The 25,605-nt window shown below is 40.4% G+C and overlaps 1 protein-coding gene across 8 annotated transcripts in view; it reads left to right on the top strand.

The window, feature by feature from the left end:
• plekha5 (pleckstrin homology domain containing, family A member 5) overlaps window positions 1-25,605 on the top strand; it is a 400,949-nt gene that overhangs the window by 248,625 nt on the left and 126,719 nt on the right. For all 8 annotated transcript variants that reach the window (XM_068058936.1, XM_068058935.1, XM_068058937.1 and 5 more), the window contains exon 5: window positions 13,220-13,346. In XM_068058936.1, coding sequence (XP_067915037.1) covers window positions 13,220-13,346 — 127 coding nt within the window. The remainder of the gene's footprint in view (window positions 1-13,219; window positions 13,347-25,605) is intronic.

Genomic DNA, 25,605 nt, shown 5'->3' with positions numbered 1-25,605 from the left:
GTTTTTGGTGGATACATTCAATGTGTGTAAGATGCCATTCATTTCCAGTCATTTCACAGGCAAAAGAGATTGGTAATGGGACAAGTGAAGAAAGTAAATATGGGTCTCGAGTAAGATAAAAACAAGAAATGCTGGAACCACTTAGCAGGTCTAGCAGCATCTGTGGAAAGAGAAACAGAGTTAACGTTTCGGGTCAGTGACCCTTCTCTGGAAGGGTCCTCCTTCCGAAGAAGGGTCACTGACCCGAAACGTTAGCTCTGCTTCTCTTTCCACAGATGCTGCCAGACCTGCTGAGTGGTTCCAGCGTTTCTTGTTTTTATTTCAGATTTCCAGCATCGGCATTATTTTGCTTTTATTTTATGGGTCTAGAGTAGCTGTAAATGGGAACACAGAATCATTACCAACACCTGCTGTCTGAAACAATAGATACAGTGGTTATGATCTGAAATTGTTGAACTCAATGTTGAGCTTGGAAGGCTGCAAAGTGCCTCATGGAAAGAAAAGCTGCTGTTGTTTGAACTTCCATTGAGCTTCATTAGAGCAGTGTAGCAGGCCAAGGACAAGATGAGATTGGGCACAGAATTAAAATTACAGGCAACTGGAAGTTCAGGGTCATGAATTTGCATCCATTTCACTAGTTTATCTAGTTTCAGTGGATAAAGAAAACACTGCTATTTATTTTTCAGGGACCAGTCTTTAAAAAAATCTTTATTGTTTGTGTTGTTACAACTGGGGCGGGAGGAGTGCACTGTCTTTCTCTAGTTACACTTCTCCACAGGTCACAACATATATTTAAATGTTGACCCAGTTACTGATATGGTCAATCATATACTGTACTCTTTATCCCAGAATAAAATATACCAACCAGGTTTCTTTAATAAACAACAAAACATGAAGACAGATGAAATATGAAAGTTCCCTTTTTAAATGCCCAGCGTGCACGCGTGTGCACACACACAGGTTAAAGAAAAAAAAGAAATTCTCTCTACAGAGCTCTTTTACAAAAAGACAAAAAAGAATACTTTGGCCAAATACTTGCCAATTCTTGAAGATAAAAGGATGAGGTATGTTGTATCCCAAAAATGGTATACAGTCTGGCGTCCAAATACACGTAGATGGGTCATTGGGATCTTTTCTGGAGCAATTGTTTTCAGGGGGCATCGAAAAGTAATCTGGCAGGCTTTCCAGGTGCGTCTCAGGAGAAATGCAGCATCAAGGATTTTAGCACTCTCACACTGGATTCGCAAGGTTTTTTCAGAGGTGGAGAAAGAGGAACTGGTTGTTTTTCAGTGGGCTACAACCCAATTGCTTTCAACATTGTCCACACCCAAACTAAACCAAAACAATATTCCAAAAGCAAAACCTCCTGACCGCCATAAATCTTGACATGTCACTTCTCTGTAAACATTGCCCTCAAGTCACCAAGGTTTCTGTTGTTTATTGAGCTTAAGGCATGTGACATCCAGTAAAGGTTTGTTTTCAAACAAGACCTCTGTGACCCTTGTAAAAACATATCCATGGAATCTTTTCATTTTCCCAAATGAACCAATATCCATAATTAGAATAGAAGAAGAGAATAGAACATTACAGCGCAGTACAGGCCCTTCGGCCCTTGATGTTGCGCCGACCTGTGAAACCATCTGACCTACACTATTCCATTTTCATCCGTATGTCTATCCAATGACCACTTAAATGCCCTTAAAGTTGGCGAGTCTACTACTGTTGCAGGCAGGGCGTTCCACGCCCCTACTACTCTCTGAGTAAAGAAACTACCTCTGACATCTGTCCTATATCTATCACCCCTCAACTTAAAGCTATGTCCCCTCGTGTTTGCCATCACCATCCGAGGAAAAAGACTCTCACTATCCACCCTATCTAATCCTCTGATTATCTTATATGTCTCTATTAAGTCACCTCTCCTCCTCCTCTCTAACGAAAACAACCTCGAGTCCCTCAGCCTTTCCTCGTAAGACCTTCCCTCCATACCAGGCAACATCCTAGTAAATCTCCTCTGCACCCTTTCCAAAGCTTCCACATCCTTCCTATAATGCGGTGACCAGAACTGCACGCAATACTCCGGGTGCGGCCGCACCAGAGTTTTGTACAGCTGCAGCATGACCTCGTGGCTCTGAAACTCAATCCCCCTACTAATAAAAGCTAACACACCATATGCCTTCTTAACAGCCCTATTAACCTGGGTAGCAACTTTCAGGGATTTATGTACCTGGACACCAAGATCTCTCTGCTCATCTACACTACCAAGAATCTTCCCATATGCCCAGTACTCTGCATTCCTGTTACTCTTTCCAAAGTGAATCACCTCACACTTTTCCGCAATAAACTCCATTTGCCATCTCTCAGCCCAGCTCTGCAGCCTATCTATGTCCCTCTGACCCTTCGTGTCATCCGCAAATTTACTAACCCACCCTTCTACACCCTCATCCAGGTCATTTATAAAAATGACAAACAGCAGTGGCCCCAAAACAGATCCTTGCGGTACACCACTAGTAACTAAACTCCAGGATGAACATTTGCCATCAACCACCACCCTCTGTCTTCTTTCAGCTAGCCAATTTCTAATCCAAAGCACTAAATCACCTTCAATCCCATACTTCTGAATTTTCTGCAATAGCCTACCGTGGGGAACCTTATCAAACGCCTTACTGAAATCCATATACACCACATCCACGGCTTTACCCTCATCCACCTGTTTGGTCACCTTCTCGAAAAACTCAATAAGGTTTGTGAGGCACGACCTACCCTTCACAAAACTGTGCTGACTATCTCTAATGAACTTATTCTTTTCAAGATGATTATAAATCCTATCTCTTATAACCTTTTCCAACATTTTACCCACAACCGAAGTAAGGCTCACAGGTCTATAATTACCAGGGCTGTCTCTACTCCCCTTCCTGAACAAGGGGACAACATTTGCTATCATCCAGTCTTCCGGCACTATTCCTGTCGACAATGACGACATAAAGATCAAGGTCAAAGGCTCTGCAATCTCCTCCCTGGCTTCCCAGAGAATCCTAGGATAAATCCCATCTGGCCCAGGGGACTTATCTATTTTCACACTTTCCAAAATTGCTAACACCTCCTCCTTGTGAACCTCAATCCCATCTAGCCTAGTAGTCTGAACCTCAGTATTCTCCTCGACAACATTTTCTTTCTCTACTGTAAATACTGACGAAAAATATTCATTTAACGCTTCCCCTATCTCCTCTGATTCCACACACAACTTCCCACTACTATCCTTGATTGGCCCTAATCTAACTCTAGTCATTCTTTTATTCCTGATATACCTATAGAAAGCCTTAGGGTTTTCCTTGATCCTATCCGCCAATGACTTCTCGTGTCCTCTCCTCGCTCTTCTTAGCTCTCCCTTTAGATCCTTCCTGGCTAGCTTGTAACTCTCAAGCGCCCTAACTGAGCCTTCACGTCTCATCCTAACATAAGCCGCCTTCTTCCTCTTGACAAGCGCTTCAACTTCTTTAGTAAACCACGGTTCCCTCGCTCGACAACTTCCTCCCTGCCTGACAGGTACATACTTATCAAGGACACGCAGTAGCTGCTCCCTGAATAAGCTCCACATTTCGATTGTGCCCATCCCCTGCAGTTTCCTTCCCCATCCGACGCATCCTAAATCTTGCCTAATCGCATCATAATTTCCTTTCCCCCAGCTATAATTCTTGCCCTGCGGTATATACCTGTCCCTGCCCATCGCTAAGGTAAACCTAACCGAATTGTGGTCACTATCACCAAAGTGCTCACCTCCATCTATATCTAACACCTGGCCGGGTTCATTACCCAGTACCAAATCCAATGTGGCATCGCCCCTGGTTGGCCTGTCTACATACTGTGTCAGAAAACCCTCCTGCACACACTGGACAAAAACTGACCCATCTAAAGTACTCGAACTATAGTATTTCCAGTCAATATTTGGAAAGTTAAAGTCCCCCATAACAACTACCCTGTCACATCATACGAGTCCTCAAAAAAAAAAACTGAAGCACTTTCATAAGTGTGCATATCTCTCTAAATTCTTTCTAAATCATTTTAGCATCCGTGTGCATCTTTCCTGTGCTCTCATCCCCATGCAGCAATGTAACCACTGTCTTCTTGTGAACACGCCACAGAAGTTCAGGTTTTGCTTTTTAAATTGGATTTTTTGGGTAGATGTGACATAATATTTCATAGATAATGTGATAAATATATTGTTTTCCGTAAAAACGTATCACGTTATCCACTGGCTTTTAGAATAAATGCATACCCTTGTAACTCGTGGCTTGAAATCTGTTACTGATTCCTCCTCAAAGGATACTGCTGCAGTACCTCTTTGATTATTCCAACAATAGCTATTTCCCAATACTTCAATTCTGATGGTGTCCGACACGAGCATCTGCAGCATTTTCTATCTTCCCGATTTCTAGCATTTGCAGTGTTTTAGAACCTGTTTGTAGCTAGTCTGTATCGAGTGTGTATGTGCAACCTTTTTGTATTGAGTGTACGCGGAGTCTGTTTGCAGTTTGTAGGGATATACAGATATTATTCACAAAATTGAATTCAAGTGACCACAGTCATTTTGATAACTGCTATTGACTGAGGGAAAAGTGTTGTTCTTTAACTTACTCCGATCATTGATGGACCTATTTGTGTACTGCACAGACAAAATTTGTTAAAACAAATTCAAGTCTAGATATGGTACAGGAAACCACAGTGCCTCTAATCAATTTCCTGGCAATTGAAATGTCGAAACAAACAGGATTTCCTTACTGATGTGGTTGAATCACACCTGGTGTCACTTAAGGCAATCAATATTACGTGGAAATAGTACATCCATTGGTGTTACACCTCTGACTGCAACACTTCAGGGCGGAGGCATCCCAGCCATTGTCCTGAATTGGAGCCCATCAGTTAACTTTCTCCGAGCTCCTGTAGCATTTGGCCCTGCAACCTTTCCACAATTTACTGGAAATTCAATTCTGGAGCACCTCATTGGCTCCTAATTCATGAAGGGAATCTGGAAAATTAAACTCTTTGTTTATCACTTAACTCCCACTTTAGATTTCAGTCTGGCATTGAGCAATGGTTCTGATGATGCTCGCAATCTTAAGTTTCTTGCTCTGGAGATTGGGTTAGCCTGTGTACCAAAATTAGGGAAGTAGAGTTAGTGTACTTGGATAGCAAATTCATATTGTGTTGTTTGGCACTCTGACAGGACAATAATAAGGTAACAATCTATTAGTCCTTCTTGAATAGCAGGATGGTGCTAGAGGACTGCAGCTGTTAAACCCTGTTTAGAAAAGCAGAGTGGGATAAATCCAGCAATTGCATTTGTTGTATCTGCAATCTTTTACACTAGTTTAACATTCAATATTGTCACGCCAACTTGCTTTGTTGAACGATAATTTTCTTTAATCCACTGACTGGAGATCTGAGTTTATATTTTTTGAAGAAATTTTAAAAAGAACAGATAAAAAGATGGCCATTTAATTTGCAACACTGTATCCCACATTGTAAGGCCTGTGAGGAGGGAGACAAAATGTCTGCTCAATCCCCGGCAAGAACCAAGACCCTGGATATTTAAGGCAACTGTTTGTTCTCTTTTAGCACAACAGAATACTGCTAACTACTATGCTTGCATGACTAATTATCATGTGACAAGCCCCTCTGCATCTGTGGTTTTTAAGCTTGTGTTTCTCTGCAGCCGAAGGAGAATCCTCTGGACTCTGACACGTGCAGACCCAAGTGGGGGTCCGCCTGTCTGTCTGCCTTTCTCTCTTCTCTCTCTCTCTCCCCCTCCCCACAGTCTGTATACTCTTTTTATGCACTCTTAACTCCACCAATCTACCTTTCCCTACTCTAACCTATTTGTGTGTGAGAGTGTGAGTGACAGTTGGTGCAATATTATTTTCATTAGTTTAATTTAGGTACAATAATGTTAACCTCTTTCTTTATTAAACTCAAGAAAGCCTGTCCGATTGGTTCTTATGTTCATAGCAAGTAAGTAACCAAATGCCTACTGAATTGGCCAGTACATCCACTTTAAGAAAGAATTAAACCTGTTGTCTTACAAGAGGGAAGCCCTTCGGCCCCTCCTCACTTGACCATAACAATATGTTCCAATCAGGCCTTACCCACAAAACTGGGCGTGTCCCCAGGTTGAAGTTGCGACATTCCACTGAATGCACTGGTTCAGGAATGCTCTTCAAATTGCATTCATTTTCTTCGGTGCACAGGCACTAGTAGGCACATTTTAAAAGATTTTACATATTTTAAAAAATTTAGTTTACTAAGAAACTGACCATTGTACACTAATGATACTATTAAATGGTTCAGTATAGTTCTATTGAGCCATTTTCAAAGATTTTAAACGTATTATTTACAGGTGAAGAACTGATTGCCCATATTAAAAATGCTTAATTTTTGTTAAACCTATTTGCAGCTGTATTCGTAAAACTCCACCAGATTACAACTCTTAAATCAAGGAATACTTTTTAATGACGAGAGAAAAGAAATGATAGTGCTCCATTACACTGCCCGATTGCCATGGTTCTTGGATAATTTTAGGTTTCTGATTATGCAGATGAATTGTAGCAGTACTTAAAGTGTAACCTAACCAGCGCCATCTCAAGTGCATTTTGGGTGCAATTTCCTGATTGCGCCCAAAGTGGAAACTTCACCTTATACTGTTCTAGTTTGAGTATAGTTCAGTCCCTCTCCTACTTTTACTGTTTGTGGTGTACACTTGGAGTAGTATTGAAACTTCAAATATAAAAGTAGTAAATTAATTTCTTTGAAAATCAGCACTTTGAACTTTCATCCCTCTTAGTTTGGACATTTGCTAATGACAGAATTGTATCTGAGAACCACAGCAAATGGATAATCAATCCAAGTCCTAGCAGTGGAATGAGCTATAAAATGAGTCTTGGGTCACTGTCAATAGTATCAGGGTCTTTCCATTAAGATAAGTAGAATTTTTCTTGTGTGCTAAAAATAGAGGATACTGAAATAAAGCAGCCATTCAATACTTGGAATAACTGTGTTCCAGATGGCAATATTTTAGATTTTGTAATCACAATAATTATACAGTAGGAGAAAGTGCTGTGAAGCTTGTGCCTTGGTAACAGCATATTATAAAGTAAATTAGATTAAAATGTTGTCCAGTTTGTTCCAGCAATCTTCCATTAATTGGCAAAACTTGATTTGGATGGCTAGAATTTATATCCTTTTTCATTTCATTCATGGGATGTGAGTGTCACTGGCAAGGCCAGCATTTGTTGACCATCCCTAATTGCCCTTGAGAAGATGGTGGTGAGCTGCCTTCTTGAACTGCTGCAGTCTATGTGGGGTAGGTACATCCACAGTGCTGTTAGGAAGGGAGTTCCAGGATTTTGTCCCAGCAGCACTGAAGGAACAGTGATGTAGTTCCAAGTCAAGATGGTGTGTGGCTTGGAGGGGAACTTACAGGTGATGGTGTTCCCAGGCACCTGCTGCTCTTGTCCTTCTAGGTGGAGAAGGTCACTGGTTTGGAAGATGCTATTGAAGGAGGCTTGACGTGTTGCTGCAGTGCATCTTGTAGATTGTACCTACTGCTGCCACTGTGCACCAGTGGTGTAGGGAATGAATGTATAAAATGGTGAACAGGGTGCTGATCAAGCGGGCTGTTTTGACTTGGATGATATTGAGTTTCTTAAGTGTTGAAGCTGCACTCATCCAGGCAAGTGGAGAGAATTCCATCACCCTCCTGAGTTGTGCCTTGTAGATAGTGGATAGGCACTGGGGAGTCAGGAGGTGAATTACTCGCCGCAGAATTCCCATCCTCTGACCTCTTCTAGCCACAGTATTTATATGGCTGGTTCAGTTAAGTTTCTGGTTAGTGGTAACCCCTCAGGATGTCGGTGGGAAATTCAGTGATGGCCATTGCCTGGCACTCGTCTGGCGCAAATGTTACTTGCAACTTAACAGCTCAAGCCTGAGTGTTGTCCAGGAGTCGTTGCATGCAAGCATGGACTGCTTCAGTACCTGAGGAGTCGTGAATAGTACTAAAACCAAGCGATCATTTACCAACATCCACACTTTTGCTCTTATGATAGAGGATAGGTGGTTGGGTCCAGGACACTATCCTGAGGAACTCCTGCAGCGATGTCCTGGGGCTGAGATGATTTGGCCTCCAACAACCACAGCCATCTTCCTTTGTGCTAGCTATAACTCCAACCAGTGGAGAGCTTTCCGCCTGATTCCCATTGACTTCAGTTTTGCTGAGGTTGTTTGATGCCATATGCTGTCAATTGTTGCGTTGATGACCAGGGCAGTTACTCTCACTTCACCTCTGGAATTCAGCTTTTTTGCATCAAGGCTGTAAAGAGTTTTGGAGCCAAGTGGCCCTGGTGGAACCCAAACTGAGCATTGATGAGCTGGTTATTGGTGAGCAAGTGCTGTGATAGCACTGTCAATGACACCTTCCAGCACTTTGCTCATGTTTGAGAGTAGACGGATGGGGCAATAATTGGCTGATTGGAGTTGTCCTGCTTTTTTGTGGACATACGGGCATACCAATTAGGAGCAGGAGTAGGCCACTTGACCCCTCGAGCTTGCTCTGCCGTTCAATAAGTTCATGGCTGAACAGATTACTCCACATTTCCACCTACCCCCGATAACCTTCCACCCACTTGTTTCTCAAGAATCTATCTACCTCTGCCTTTAAAATATTCAAAGACTTTGCTTCCACTGCCTTTTGAGGAAGAGAATTCCAAAGACTCATGACCCTCTGAGGGCCAAAAATTCTCCTCATCTGTCTTAAATGGGCGACCCCTTATTTTTAAACGTTGATCCCCTAGTTCGAGATACTCCCACTAGGGGAAACATCCTTTCCACATCCACCCTGTCAAGACCCCTCAGCATCTCATCTGTTTCAATCAAGTCGCCTCTTACTCTTCTAAATTCCAGCGGATACAAGCCGAATCTTTCAATTTTTTTCTCATAAGACAGGCCACCCATTCCAGGTATTAGTCTAGTCAACCTTCTCTGTACTGCCTCCAATGCATTTACATCCTTCCTTAAATAAGGAGACCAATACTGTACACAGTACTCCTGATGTCTCACCAATGCCCTGTATAGCTGAAGCATAACCTCCCTACTTTTGTATTCAATTCCCCTCATTATAAATGATAACATTCCATTGGCTTTCCTAATTACATGCTGTACCTGCATACTAACCTTTCGCGATGCACTAAGACGCCCAGATCCCTCTGCAGCTCAGAGCTCTTCCATCTCTCACCATTTAGATAATAGGCTTTTTTAGTCTTCCTGCCAAAGTGGACAATTTCACACTTTCCCACATTATACTCCATTTGCCCGGTCTTTGCCCACTCACTTAACCTACCTATATCCCTTTGCAGTCCCTTATGTCCTCTTCACAGCTTACTTTCCAACCTATCTTTGTGTCATCAGCAAATTTAGCAACCATATCTTCGGTCCCTTCATCTGAGTCATTTATATAAATTACAAAAAGTTGAGGCCCCAGCACAGATTCCTGTGGCACACCACTAGTTACATCTTGCCAACCAGAAAATAACCCATTTATGCCTACTCTCTGTTTCCTGTTAGCTAACCAATCTTCCATTCATGACAATATGTTACCCTCTACACCATGAGCTTTTATTTTCTGCAACAACCTTTGATGTAGCACCTTATCAAATGCCTTCTGGAAATCTAAGTACAATACATTCACTGGTTCCCCTTTTATCCACAGCACATGTAACTCCCTCAAAGATCTCCAATAAATTGGTTAAATATGATTTCCCTTTCACAAAATCATGTTGACTCTGTCTGATTCTTTTGAATTTTTCTAAATGCCCTGCTATAACATACCATGAATCAAATTGACTGAATACTGGCATCTGTGATGGTGGGGACCTCAGGTGGAGGCCGAGATGGATCATCCACTCGGCAATTCTGGCCGAAAATAGTTGCAGATGTTTCAGCCTTGTCTTTTGTGCTGATGAGCTGGGCTCCCCCATCTTGAGGATGGGGTTATTTGTGAAGCCACCATTCATGACTGGATGTGGAAAGACTACAGAGCCTTAATCTGATCCATTGGTTGTGGGATTACTTTGTCCTGTTTTTGCCTATAGCATGCAGGTAGTCCTGTGTTGTAGCTTCACCTGGTTGGTATTTTAGGTATGCCTGGTACTGCTCCTCGCATGCTTTCCTGCATTCCTCATTGAACCAGGGTTGATCCCCTGGTTTATGGTAATGGTAGAATTAGGGATATGCCGGGCCATGAAATTGCACATTGTGATTGATTATAATTCTGCTGCTGGTGGACCACAGCACCTCACAGATGCCCATGAAATGATGGAACCGCTAACCCAATGTCTTTTGTGGCTGAGACAACTCAAATTAACTAATAAATATTCTCAATGCAAAACTTTTCAAAGGAAACAGTTATGCTTTTAGAATTCATTTTGCTTCAACTAGCCATAATGTTTTCAGATCACTGAAGGTAGCAGCACAGGTAGATAAGGTGGTTAGGAAGGCATATGGGATACTTGTCTTTGTTAGCGAGGCATAGAATATAAGAGCAGGGAGGTTATGATGGAACTATATAAAACGCTAGTTAGGCCACAGCTGGAGTACTGTATACACTTCTGGGCACCACACTATAGGAAGAATATGATTGCAGAGGAGATTCAACAGGATGTTGCCTGGGCTGGAGCATTTCAGCTATGAAGAGACACTGGATAGGCTAGGGTTGTTTTTGTTAGAGCAGAGAAGGCTGAGGGGGGAACCTGATTTGAGGTATACAAAATTATGAGGGGCATAGATAGGAAGGAACTTTTTCCCTTAGCGGAGGGGTCAATAACCAGGTGGTATAGATTTAAGGTAAGGGGCAGGAGGTTTAGAGGAAAAACTTTTCACCCAGAGGGTGGTTGGAATCTGGAACACACTGCCTGAAGGGGTGGTAGAGACAGGAACTCTCAAAACATTTAAGAAGTATTTAGGTGAGCACTTGAAACGCCATAGCATACAAGGCTACGGGCCAAATGCTGGAAAATTGATTAGATTGGATGGGTGCTTGATGGCTGGCACAGACACAATGGGTCAAAGGGCCTGTTTCTGTGCTGTATAACTCTGACTCTGTAATTGATTTTTCAAGTACATCATCTTTGTCTTGTTTTACATTTCCCTTTGATTTTTACCTCATTTGATTAAGATATGCAGTTTTCAAGAAACTGGAGTAAGGATACAGTTTCTGTGTGCCATTCAATATTATAATTTAGTTCTCAGTTTCTGTTTCTTCTCCCGCATCCCACCTTCTCCTCCCCCCCCCATACCAACCCCCTTGTTTCATGAATTCTGCTTCAGCTGGGAGAGTGAAGCCCACTAATTGCAAATCTTTTTATGATTGCTGGTAATGATGCATCGTTAACCATTGGTAAAATCTGTGCTGAGTGAGATTCCAAGATTACTCCTCGCTCTTCCCCAGCCCCCCTCAAGGTGTAAAATTCCACTTTAACAAGTTCTCCATTTTTGGATGCCATAATGGTCGGTGAAATATGTGTTAATTTTGGCTGGTAACCTGGAGCCTCGTACCTAATAATTGGGAAGTCAACTCTCCCACTGGAAGGTTACAGAGCTAATTTGATGTAATTACCCAACTAAGATTCTGAGCTTCAGAATTTCATTTGAATTAAGCTTTACATTTTGAGCTGTCAATGGATTAATATGGTAGTGAACAGAAGGTTAAATTGTAGTGGTGGGAACTAAATTATATAAGTGCTTCAGAGAACAGTTACTATTTGTGCTTTTGTAAAAACATATTTTATTCAGCATGAAAACAATTTATCTCCAATACAAACACAAACATAAAAGCAAAATACTGCAGATGCTGGAAATCTGAAACACAAACAAGAAATGCTGGAAATACTCAGCAGGTCCGACAGCATCCGTGGAGAGAGAAGCAGAACTAACGTTTCAGGTCAGTGACCCTTCATCGGAATGCATCTTGCCAGTTATGATGAAGGGTCACTGACCTGAAACGTTAGCTCTGCTTCTCTCTCCACGGATGCTGCCAGACCTGCTGAGTATTTCCAGCATTTCTAGTTTGTGTTCTCTCCAATACAGTTGCAGTGGTGGGCAATGTTTCGTATGTGCATCAATAGTTTAAATTTTTATTGGATTGGACTCCTTACCTACACCAAGATGTCCCAGTGCATTTGAAAGACAAAGGAAAATGTCATCAAATTAGAGGGACGAGAGCAAACAGTTTGGGAGGAGCAGAAATTACACTTGGAGAAGTTTATTTTTGAAAATAGGGAGGGTCAGAAGATGTAACACAATCCACTGTGCACGGTATACCACAGTTGTGCAGAATTGATCCTTTATTGACTCCTGTTGAGTGATACATTCACATCCACTGACGACAAAATGGTGGAGGAGAGAGACAGTTATTTTTGTACATTTCAGATTATTATCTGAAGTGAAGTTTACAAATCAGTTCTGAATTATTTCCGTAAGCATTGGTTTAATGATGTGGATTCCATTGATTTACATAGGTGTTATGTTTACGTGTTACAAGAAGTAGTTTTGATTTGGCATAGAGCCCCTTGGATACCAGATTAATCTAATTGATGAATTTGAGAGGAATTCATCATTTTGCATAATAGGGAATGCAGTTTACTTTTTACAAAACTGTGCAGCTAAAAATCTTGCAAAAAATGTTGAACCATTTCGAGCTTTGAAAAGTGCATTGTAAAATTTTAGAACTAAATAGACCTACTTTATATATACCTACAATGAACTGTGGAAAGCGAGCTGAATGTTAGTAGAATAATAGATATTAAAATTCAATCTAACATGCCGTTACTTTCCTCAAATAAACATTTATATTTACCCATCCTTGAGATTCTGTTGACTTTGTTAAAGCACTTGTTTAAAATAGAGAATAAAAATATGTAGTGATAAAGAACTATATTTTTATTTTTGTTATGTAGAAAACTCTACAGGCACCTGAGTGAAATCACAATAATTGTATTCGCCCCACATTTTTTCACATCCATTATAGCCTGAGTGCTTATTGGAATACAGTATGTGTCTAGTAAGGCAGCTAGAAAATAGGACGTGGCTGGAGAAACGGCGAGGGAGCGTTTTCTATTTATAACTGTTCTGGTATATAGTTGACTGTGTGCTTTCACTATACCCCATTTACTAGTTTCAGGACTGCTGCAGCAATGGCAGCGCAGGAAAAAAAAGACCGACCAGTGAGCATGGTGAGTGAAGTTTCAACATACACAATGGGATCCGAAATGGCATTGCTTCCAACGAGTCCCGCAGGCAGGGTAAGTACTCACTCTTTTAAGAAATCTAGTGTGCATTACTCACTGGCATTTTTAACTTGGTTTGCAAGTAGCAGACAATAATTGTTCAAAATGCAGCATTGTCATCATTATTATTTCAGCATTGAGTGGAAAATATGTAATGCTTTCCAAAATCTGTTTTAATTTTTTAAATTTACAATGAAAATAACAGGTACTTTCAAACAAGGAGCTCTGTAAAGCTTTTGGTTCCGCTTCAAAAAGCTGCATTATTATGTATCATTTAATCTAAAGAGTTTAATGTTTTAATTGAGCTGCTGGTATTATAATGCTTCAATAAATGAGCCAGCTGTCAGTAAATCATTCCAAAGAGATGAATAGCTGATCAAATTCAGTTGTTCAATGTCTCTTGCAATCAATTTATTTATGCTGTAAATAATATTTGATTATCTTAGTCTTTGGCAAATGGAAAAAAAATTACTCTGTTCGATCATGTAAGTTAAGCTATGATCAATGAATGGAGCTTATGAAAAGCCATAAAATTAAGCACAATCATAACATGAATCACAGAGGATTCAATAGGTGCGATACAAAACTATGGTGCTATGGAATTATGATCTGGAATGTACTGCCTGAAAGGGTGGTGGGAACAAATTCAATAGCTATTTCCTAAAGGGAATTGGATGAATATTTGAAGGGGAAAAATTTGCAGGGGTAAGTGTAAAGAGCAGGGGAGTGGGACTAGTTGAATAGCTCTTTCAAAGAACCTGCACAGGCACAATGGGCTGAATGGCTGCCTCCTGTGCTATATGATTCTATAATAATTAAAACTCAGTTCCAAATGCATTAAAAGATTATATACTTTGCTAACTCTCATCAGCGAAAAACCTGGCTCAACATCTAAACTGTGAACTTTATAGGTTAGGCTGAAAGTACACTAGGGAGTTTGCAGTAATCAAGTCTAAAGTGGTAACCCTATAATCCTTAACATATAAGGATTGACTCGAGAAAGAAGGATTGGTATGAAAGATGAAACAGATTTCCAGTGGGTTACAGTAGTTTCCTCACCAAGTGAATTCCTCAACTCAGCAATGCTGTTGAGAGCTGCTGAGGCCAGTTACATTTTCATGCAAAAAGTTAATCAAAGAGTTCACTTTGGCCAGTTTTGTATACCTTCCTCGCAGCATTGAGTGGTATGGACAGAGATATGGAACCAGCTGACCCGAGTACCAGCTCAGCTTTCTAATTCTGTGGCTGTCAACCCTGATTCAGTTTTATAAATCTGTGGTGCACTGAATTGTATGCTTGTTTGGAAAATAATGCATACTTTGGAATCCATTCTGAATACTGTTGAATATCCATATGCTGATTCAAAAGCTATTGTGAGTCATTAAGCTGTAAATGGTTTTTCAGTCTGTAATAACTCCTAAAGCAAATGAATGAATTCATGATTTACAGATCAGCACATACTGAAAGAATCCTCCTGATCTTTGCCAAAACGGCAAACTGTAGTTTGAAACTGGGGCATTGGATAGAATGGTTATGGCAGCAACTTCACCTCTGTAATTTCATTTTGCTTTCTGCTGTATTTGATCATTTAAAAATAACTCTATACTTTATGTATCTGTAATAAAATCTCAAAAACCACATATCATTTGAAACCTGGAGAATTTCTAGTGCTCCAGGGATTTTAAAAAAGGATTTACTTTAAAACAGAACAGCTATTGCCAATGATTGTAACATTAGTGTTAGAGTACAATGTATGTCCACATTTGAGGAAGGGAAAGGTAATAAAAACTTGTGGTAGTAATGACATCTGTAGCTTTAGCTGACTATTCAGTTCATAACGTTAATGTGCTTCAGTATCTAACCATTAGAACTGAGTACTTGTTAATCGTTTCAGCCTATCCTTTGATTTTTTTTGGAACGGAGGAGTAGAAAATGTAAATGTTCTTTTACTGTTTGCACTTTCGTGAACACTAGGAACATGGTAGGCCATTTAGCCACTTGAGTCTTCTCCACCATTCAATTAGATAATGGCTAACCTGATGTGAAACTTAACATACCCACCTTGGTTCCATGCAAAAATATATTACAACACAGTTCGAAACAGTTCAAATTTCATATTTCGGAAAGTACAATAGAGATCAGATTCCTTTGATATGGAAAACATGAAGTGTTTCTCAACTCTTGCAATTCCATTTTAAATGTAATGTACATTGGCATTACATAGTAAAAAACATTTTGGTGCAGACAGCCCGAGGGGTTTTTCACGGGTTCCAGACCCTCGGTATACTATGGCGAGAGGACCTTACACACCAATACCGAATCAAAATCTATTGGTGTCAGTCTTAAATTTCAAGTTACCCAGCATCCACTGCCTTTTGGGGAGCGAGTTCCAGGCTTCCACTATCCTTTGTGTGAAAAAGTGTTTCTTGATTCCATTTCTAAATGGCCTAACTCTAATTTTAAGATTATGGCCTCTTTTTCTCGATTCTCACACCAGAGCAAATAGCTTTTCTGTATCTAACCTATTGAATCACTTCATTATTTTGAAAGCCTTAATTAGATCACCCTTCAATCTTCTGAACTCAAGAAAGCTTAACCTTCTCTTCAATATATCCATGTAACTGAACTCCCTCATCCCTAGAACCATTCTTGTAACTTTTTTGTAGCACCCTCTCTAATGCTTTCACATCCTTCCTAAAGTGTGGTGCCTAGAATTGGATGCAGTGGTCCAGTTGAGGCCAAACAGTGATTTATAAAGGCTCACCATAATCTCCTTGCTGCCTCTATTTATAAAGCTGAGGATCCCGTATGTCTTAATAACTGCTTTCTTGATTGCCCTATCACCTTCAACTATTTGTGCACATATACCCCTCGGACCCTCTGCTCCTGCGACCCCTTTAGAATTGTATCCTTTATTTTATGTTGCCTCTCCTCATTCTTCCTACCAGAATGCATCACTTCAGACTTCTTTGCATTAAATTTCATCTGCCATATGCCCGCCCAAACCACTGTCTATGTCCTCTAGAAGTCTATCACTATCCTCCTCACAGTTTACAATACTTCCAAGTTTTGTGTCATCTGCAAATATTGAAATTGTGCCCTGTCCACAGAAGTCTAGGTAATATAGATCAAGAAAAGTCTAATACTAATACTGATCCCTGGGGAACCCCACTGTATACCTTCCTGACGTCCGAAAAACAACCATACACTGCTCTCTGTTTCCTGTCACTCAGCCAACTTTGTATCCATGTTGCCACTGTCCCTTTTATTCCTTGGGATTTAACTTTGCTGACAAGCCTGATATGTGGCACTTTATCAAATGCCTTTTGGAAGTCCATGTACACCACATCAACTGCGTTACTCTCATCAAAGCTCTCTGTTACCTCATCAAAAAACACTCAAGTTAGTTAAACACAATTTGCCTTAAGCATGCCCTCACCATATATATGGTGAAAAGTTGAAGCCTCAGTACAGATTACTGGGGAACTACTTGTCACATTCCACCAATCAGAGAATGAACCCTTTCTCATTACTTGTCTGATTCTTAACTCTCAAGCAGTTACTGACACATCACAAGCTTACCTCTATTTCCGTGTGCTCTTGTTTTTGCTAATAATCTCATGTTTAGTCAGTTAACCCCCTTCAGTTGTGAAAGGGGTAGGAAAGCTTAGTCAAAGAACGTTATCTCAGAAATGCTTCCCAACTTTATAAAGGTGGAATAAAAACATAGAAATCAATATTTTGAGTAGATTCAAAGCTGCATTGCTAAGGGTAATGCTGCTATAGTTCAGTCTTCCTTCCAACGCTTCTGTCATCTATTCACAAGGAAAAGAGGATTTCCATAAGCAGACCAAGTCTTCTTTGATTTGAAGCCCATACCCTAATGTATGCCATTTGAGGAGTAGCAACCCCAAGTGTAATAATTCCCCCTTAATTAAGATATGCAGTGGGTACCAGGGATTTCATAGAACAAACATTACTGTGTCCTTTCAAAGACAGAAAATACCATGTCAAAAGACCAGTGTTTACAGGCTAAAACTATTATGTATTTACAAATTGAATAATGCACAGAAGCAGTAAGATACAGATTACAAACCAGATTTACACAATAAATAAGCTGTTCCAAAACAAGAACAGAGACAGTCGATAGTTGTTTTACATTTCTGATTGGTCCTTTTGCAAAAGTAGATGTCCATGGAAACTGCACGTTGCAGTTTCCACAGAAGTTGTGGTTGAGTTTTCAATTGCAAAAGCTGTTCTAGCTATATCCTTCTGGCACGTACTATTTCACCTCCACATTTCATCATTTATTTTGCTTATCTTATTCTCAATCATGCAGGGCTACAGTGTGCCTGTTTCTCTTTAAGCATGCCCTTCAGGTGATGTAAGTGTTATTTTGACTGAGCAATTTATGGTTCTCATGCAGCTCTTTCAGTTCTTTTTCACTTCTGCCTCTTCATCGTCTCATTCAAACTCTTCCACTCTTTTGTATGTGGAACAAATGTTGACCTTTGCTTTAGTTTGTCCTTTTCTTTCATAGGTCATAATTTGTACACTTGACAATCTGGCTTCTCCTTATTCTCTATTCATTTGAACAGTTTATTCCTTGAGTTATTATGTTTTAGTGGCACTATTAAATGTCATTCGAAAAACTCAATAGGTTGTCCAGCTGCTCATGAACTGAGGGTTATAGCTAAGATGCTTGAGAAGTTGTTTTTCCCCCCCACTGGAACCTAGAAGATTAAGCGATAACCTGTCACAGGCCTTCAAAGTTATGAAGGGGTAATGGGGTAAGTAATGATGGATTATTTCCACATGTGAGCAAGATGATGACAAAAGGGCCTACATTTAAAATAATAAAGACATTAAGGGAAGTTGTTAATCTTTGAATAGAAGCTGGTTAGAATTTGGAAATGCCTACTAGAAACCTTTGTTGAAGCTGAGTCTATAACATTTTATTAAAAAGGAATTAAATAGTTGCTTGAAAAAAAGGAAAAGTAAGGAGTATGAAGAATGAACATGAAAGTGGAATTAGACAACGTTTCTCCAGATGTGTTAATAAAGTCATCCACCAACTATTTCATGTTAGTTTGGTCCAGATTGTTCTAATTTTGCATCAGTACTCTTCTAATTAACTATAATTTGATTTTACATGGCAGTCACACCATAACCTTTTGTCTTCTAATTCATTGTTTGGTCTAATTGGTATAAATATATACATGAATAATGGCCCAGCTGTTGCAGTCAGTGGTGAACGAACAACGCTCGCTGTTCATTATATTTACAGCTGTCCACTGATTTTTTTTAACTTTTGTGGCAACCTATGCTCATCAAGGGTCCGAAACTAGATCTGTGAAAAGGACAAGTACGGCGTGTCTCTTTAATCACTGGAAAGTTCTTACTGAGTCATAGAGTCCAAACCAGGAAGTCTTAGTTAGAATATTTAATTCAATGTAAAATCATGTACAGGAAGTGAAATAAAAACAGGGAAAGAAAGATGGGATTGAGAAAGAAAGACGATTTTTAAAATTTGTTTTAGGAAAGATCTCCAACAATAATTAAAACCGTGAGGAATGAGACTCCACACTTGTAAAAGTAAATTTTAATTCCCAAAGAGATTGTTACTAATTAAAGCTTATCACATCATTAAAAACTCACTTGCACTTGAATGGACAAGGTTTTCTGGTGTTTTTCGTGGGTATCGCAACTTCACGCCCTTCATGTATTGGCCCGGATTTTGGGGGAGGAATGACGGTGACGATTACTAGGGCCTAAATTGGACCTTCCAGCATTTGAACATGTGCAGCTAAACGTGCAAAACAAGAAGTTGCTGTCCAATTTGCCGTGCTGAATCTCTTAGCGAGGTACGGTGTAACAAAGCTCGCAGATGAGCTGGGAAAATCGGACAGCAACTTAGTCATCCCAATGTTTAATACTCATTTGCCAATAGTAGACCGTGTGTTACATCCAAAAATTCAAAATTCTATTTTTAATCTGTGCTGTACTGAATTTGTTTCTAACTGATACTGCATTCAATTTTTTTTTTTGCATTTTAACTTTGGTGCATTTACAGTTTTTTCATTTTTAAACTTTCCCTTTGCTGTTTAATTCTTGTAACTGCTCATTCTCCCTGCTTTTTACATTTCTTCTTCCTCTACTCACTTTTCTATATGAATCAGACAGTAACTATGATTAAGAGTGAGGCAAGTATGGGCAATTTAAAGAGAGAATGGATTGGAATCTTATTGAATCAGTTTTAAAAGAACAATAAAAGGAAATGCACAAATTGTGACAAGAATGTCCTGTCACACACCAATTTGAGATCAAAACCAGCAAAGATTGAAAGGAAAGCATGAGTTGTTGTTTTTCAACAGTTAAAGGATAAAATTCCCTCTTCACAGGTGTACACTAACTGTAGGCGACAAGTAGTTTGCTCCTGGTCTCTGGTAGTGCCACTTGTGCTGACCTAGTTTTGTATCCCCTCCCCCCACCCCCACTACCCTCCCCGTACCTTTGAGGAGTAGCAGATTTTAGCTTAGCATTTTGCACACAGTCCTGGAACTCTGATCAGAAACTTAAGCAGTATGGGACGCAGAGGCAAAAAGCCACATTCCACCACTCTGTGGTGTTACAAATTGGGGCTGCAACACTGCTCTGGAACAGGATGCATGTAAAATTCAAACATATCAGTCAAAATTTAATTTTCAACCTATTGGACTTTACATTTGGAGAAAATTTAAATATAACCTATAATGTTAAGTAGCTTCCATTGATGGTGAAAAAGGAATAGAGCCATTATCTAAGAATAGCATAACAACTGAAAACTTATTTTTACTACACAAGGAGCGAGTTGAGCTTAGCTACATAAAAATATATTAATTGCTGTCATTACTGTGTTCTTTTATTATTTAAGACACATGTTTGACAGTCAGAGCCTAAGTCAAAGTCGGGTATACACTGCCATCTTCTAAAATTCATAAATTTCATGTTGAAATAAACTCTTAGGTTCTGTGTTCTTTCTGCAGGCACCAAACATTTAATTTACGGTCTGGAATGCACTGCCTGGGAGGGTGGTAGAGGCGGGTTGCCTCACATCCTTTAAAAAGTACCTGGATGAGCACTTGGCACGTCATAACATTCAAGGCAATGGGCCAAGTGCTGGCAAATGGGATTAGGTAGACAGGTCGGTTGTCTTTAATGCATTGGTGCAGACTCGATGGGCCGAAGGGCCTCTTCTGTACTGTATTGTTCTGTGATTAATATCGGGGCAAATTAAAACATTTTCTCTAAGATGTAAGGAGCAGAGGCTTACAGAGAATAGACAAAAACTTGAAAGTCACAAATATCTAGTGAAAAAAACAGCAAACATGTATGTGACTGGTATAAATTTGATAATTATTTACAAGACATATGAAGGATCTTAGGACAGGGTTTCATTACATCATCAATTTTCTTTGTTTTAATTTTGTGAATTCAGTAATGGTCTCTTGAAAATTAAATGTGGGAGTTTGAATTGAATCTGTAGGTAACAATACTTCAGCTTAAGTACAGGTTGGCATGTATGGCTTGTTGGCCAAATTTAACAAATAATTTTAAACAAAGGAATGGCTCTTTTGCAGATGCTCTTCCCCAATGTTCTTGAATTTCTAGCTCAGGTGGTGCTTTGCGCTGAGGCGCTCTCTGTTGCATCCACAATACTGTATGTTGTAGGAAAACACAGTATTAGGTGAGACATTTTGCAAGTGATTTATATGTAGGTTTGTCTAACTACAACTGCTACAAATATGTTTATTTCAAGCTAACATTTGGAATGTTGGGCAAGGCTGCAGAATTGAAGGATGAAGTGTAGTAGGCTTCAATTTGGTCCAAAAAATGGCTACCATCACTAATTGTGATATTAAGTCATAACTTACCTTTTTAGTTGTTAATCATAGTATACATAGTATTATGTAATAAAGTGGTTCATCTGTCACATTTCCTTTCAGAGGCTTTGCACCTCCAAAGTGGCACATGCATAAGCCAAAAAGATAAATTGGCTGAAATAATCATTCAACTCTGAAGTTGCAAATTAAGTATCTGATTTGTGCTTTTGAATCATTCAATTAATCAATAAGGAATGAGTCACCAGCAGAAAGCCAAGCAGTAAAATCCCTCATTTGAAAGCTACCATTCAGCAGCTGTGAAGTACCACAAAATCAAACAATCCAGTTGTTGAAATAATTTCTCTATGATTTTGACCATTTTATTTCTTTACTCTGGCAAGTGTATACAACAGCTATGAAGCGAGAAATAACATATCATAAAACATGAAGAAAATCATGAAACATACCCATAAAGTTGGTTATTTGATGTTGGAAGTGCCTGCAAGAAGTTTTCCCAGATAGGCCTGACATTTTACTGAAGTCTGGGGCTTGAGTTGTGTTTTCCCTGGGCCTGGAATCTGTCGATAACATCGCTGCAGTCAAGTTGAGAAAAAGGTTTCATGGGGTTGATAGTTTTCATTCTGCATCTGTATAGAACTGCAGTGGCTACAGCATAGTGTCGCAGCCAGATTTGCAAATAACTGAGGCATGAGCAGCACAGAGGAGAACAAAACTGGAGATTCTCTTTCTGAGGAAATCGTATTTGGAATTTTTGTATCTCTTTGAGGAGGATGGTGATGCTTGGGTGAGAATGGAGAAGGAAATGTTTGTAACATAAAATCCAGGTCTGGATCATGGCAGAAGACACTTGTTCAGTTGCTAATCATTAGTAATTCAGCAACGAGAGAGCAAAAATAATTAACAATGTCCAAAAACTATACGGTAGTAGTTTTGGGAAGCTAAGAAAGATGTAATGAAGTGGAAGTAAATCCTGAACAGTTTAAAAATCAGATGTATAGGGTATTATAATCAGGCTGTGCTTGCTGACAATGCAACCACTAGGTAACGCAGTACTGGCGCATGTGCAGATGCAGCCTCATTGACTGAAGCATCATTGTCTGTGATGTCTCAGGCAGCTGCCAATAATAAAGATGGCGCTGCCCAATTTGACACAAAAAAACAAATTAAGCCCAAACTCCCTCAAGGTCTGCAATCACTGCCTCCATCCCACCTCCAACAGTACCCCGCTCCCTCCAACTATCGCCATTTCTCTTCGCCGCTCCCTCCGGTGACCATCTGCTCACCACTTGCTCCCTGCCTTGATGCTCCCCATCGCATTGTCTGGAGAAGTGGTGGGGGAGTGAGGAGCGAGCGACTCGAGCAGGGTGGGGGGGGGGGGGTGGGTCAAGGCAGGGAAGGTGAGGTCGGGAACAAACAGTCGAAGCAGCGAGGCAGAGAGCGAGCAGCCGAGGGAGGGAAGCGGCAAGGCCGGGAGTGTGTGGCTGACGGGGGAAAGCGGCGAGGCCGGGAACAAGCGGCCGAGAAGTGGGGGAAGCGCTGAGACCGTGAACGAGCAGCCGAGAAGTGGGGGGGGGAAGCGGCAAGGTGAAATGGAGCAGTAAGTATTTGGGAGTGGGAAATTGAAAGCGGCGATTAAGGCGGATTAGCGGGAGGGTGTGGGGTACTGTTGGGGGAAATGGAGGCGGCGATCACAGCCGTTGAGGCAACGCTCAGACGTCGTCACGTTTGATGACATTGCATGGTGACGCAGCACGCGCATGCACGCATTCATGCTGGCAAATGTTTGGTGATGTCCACGACCGCTCAGCGTATGCACTGCATGAAAGTGTTAGAGAGGTTTTTTAAGCTACAGGACAAAATGATGGGGTCTTAAAGGATACATCCAAGAATCCTGAGGGAAATGGGAAAAGAAATAGTTTGGAAATTATACTTCAGGGTTCCAATGAGAATGTGTGCCAAAGGATTGATGAAAAGCCAGTAATAACTATTAATATCAGTTTTCAAAAATGGAGAGTGAACTGAGGTAAACCTGGGACAGTTAGTTTAACATCTGTGATGGGGAACATTTTAGACTCTTTACAGATGAGATTATTAAATATCTAAATGAAAAAATAGTTCGAAAAAAACCAACAGAGATTTCAGGAAGGAAGGATTATACCAACAAACTTGATTGATTTCATTGAGGAGGTGACAGATACGATGGATGGCTTTGGGCGTGAGCGTTCCCTGCAGAGTCTCGCTTGGGTTTGGAGCTGTACTCGACGTAACAGGAATGAGTGACTCAAGAACAAATAATGTCAAAATAGTAATTTTATTGAGTAACTATTAAGTAATTATTAACCAATTATTAATGATAAAGGAAAGAAAGATAACTATTAAAGAGAAAGTAAGAGAAAGAGTATAGAAAGACAAAAAAACTTATAGCACACTGCTATAACACCAAATTGGTCTGTTCACGACTGCTGCCTAAAATGGTACCATTCCCCTTGGTGCATATATCATTAAAGCTCCGGTGAACCTTGCACGGGGAGTGGAGTTTCCTGTCAGTCACTCCGTCGTGTCCCTTCCTCCGTAGTCTTTAGTAGTTGACGAGTCTACTCCAGCTGCAGCCTCAAACATTGGATGCTGTGCCCCTTTAAGTCCAATTTCTGGCTCCATTCCAGCTTCCAGAGGTTTCCATCCAGACTTTCTCAAAACAAAGGTCTGACAACCATGAATCCTTATCAAATTCTTCTCACAGGCACTGTAAGGCCGTTCAGGCTGTTGACACGTCCTTTGATGGTGTCTCTCACTTGTCATCAATTAGGTTATACTGTCCATCAATTAAACTCCATCTTCTGATACCATGCCATAGTGTACCACCCCATGTGCAAGGTTATCCATTGTCCTGGCTTGTAATTCAAGGGTCATTGAATACCACAAGAACTGACTTCTGTTTAAACAATGGGTAAGCAATGGTTATTTTCAAGAGGAAAACAGTAGCTTAGACAGAACAACAGCTGTACATGGTCTACCCTGACCAGCATGAAAACAAAAAGAAAAAATTCTTGGGGGAAATATGCTGTGGATGTGATGTACATAGACTTTTAGAAGTCTTTTGACGGTGTGCAACATGGGGGACTGTTGAAGGTTAAGGGATATGGAATTAGAGGAAGGGTAGAAAAATTGGACGAAAAACTGGTCAGAAAGGATTAAACAGAGTGGGGGTTAAGGGCAGTTCTCAGAGTGGATAGCAATGTGATTTGGTTTTGTTCATGGACTATTTCTGTTCACTGTGTACAGCATTGATTTGGATATAGGACTAAGGGTAGTCGTGCCAAATTTGCAGACAATGCTAAAGTGGGAAGTGTAGTAAATAATTGAGAACCAAAGGAACTGTGTAACAATACTGATGAGATGGTCGAATGAGCAAGAAAGTGTCCAATGGAATTCAATATATGTCTGAGGTGAAACATTTTGCTTTTATCAAAATAAAAGTAATAACTGCATTTTGAATGGAGGGAGGCTGGGTTCATTGGAAGAGCTGAGAGTTTTAAGGGTTCAGCTTTACAACATTACAAGCAGTGCCTTCAGTGGATAAAGTCATTTTAAAAAATGGTAGTGGAATATTTGGTTTTATAGCTGGAGATACATAATATAAAAAGTAGGGATGTAATAGTTAATCCATATAAGACCTTACCAAGACTGCAGTTGAAGTGTTGTTTCCAGTTTTAGGCTTCATGCTATGGGAAGGATGTTGTACACTAGTAAAGGAGGTACTACATAGATTCTCTTGGATTCTGCATGGTATGAACCAATGTAATTACAAAGAAAGATTAAAAAACATTGGGGTATTTCCTTAACCGGAGATTGGGGTAATTTATTTATTTTTTTATTTATTTATTTTATTTAGAGATACAGCACTGAAACAGGCCCTTCGGCCCACTGAGTCTGTGCCGACCAACAACCACCCATTTATACTAACCCTACAGTAATCCCATATTCCCTATCACCTCCCTACACTAGGGGCAATTTACAACGGCCAATTTACCTATCACCTGCAAGTCTTTTGGATGTGGGAGGAAACCAGAGCACCTGGCGAAAACCCACGCGGTCACAGGGAGAACTTTCAAACTCCGCACAGGCAGTACCCAGAATCGAACCCGGGTCCCTGGAGCTGTGAGGCTGCGGTGCTAACCACTGCGCCACTGTGCTGCAGTTTGATATAGCTACGATTATGAAGGGATAGGCACCGTTAGGTAGAAACATTTCCACTGATTGAGGGGTCTGGAATGAGGGGGCGTAGATGTAAAATTGGATGTAAGAGATTTAGGACAGGGGTCAGGTGAAACTGTCACACAGGGTTGTGAGGGTGTGAATTCCACTCCTAGAATTAGTGATTGGAGCAGTGT

The sequence above is a fragment of the Heterodontus francisci genome, chromosome 27 (genome assembly GCF_036365525.1).
Source record: "Heterodontus francisci isolate sHetFra1 chromosome 27, sHetFra1.hap1, whole genome shotgun sequence".
Lineage (NCBI taxonomy): Eukaryota > Metazoa > Chordata > Chondrichthyes > Heterodontiformes > Heterodontidae > Heterodontus > Heterodontus francisci.
Note: the sequence above shows the minus strand (reverse complement) of the source record. Positions and strands in the feature narration are given on the sequence as shown.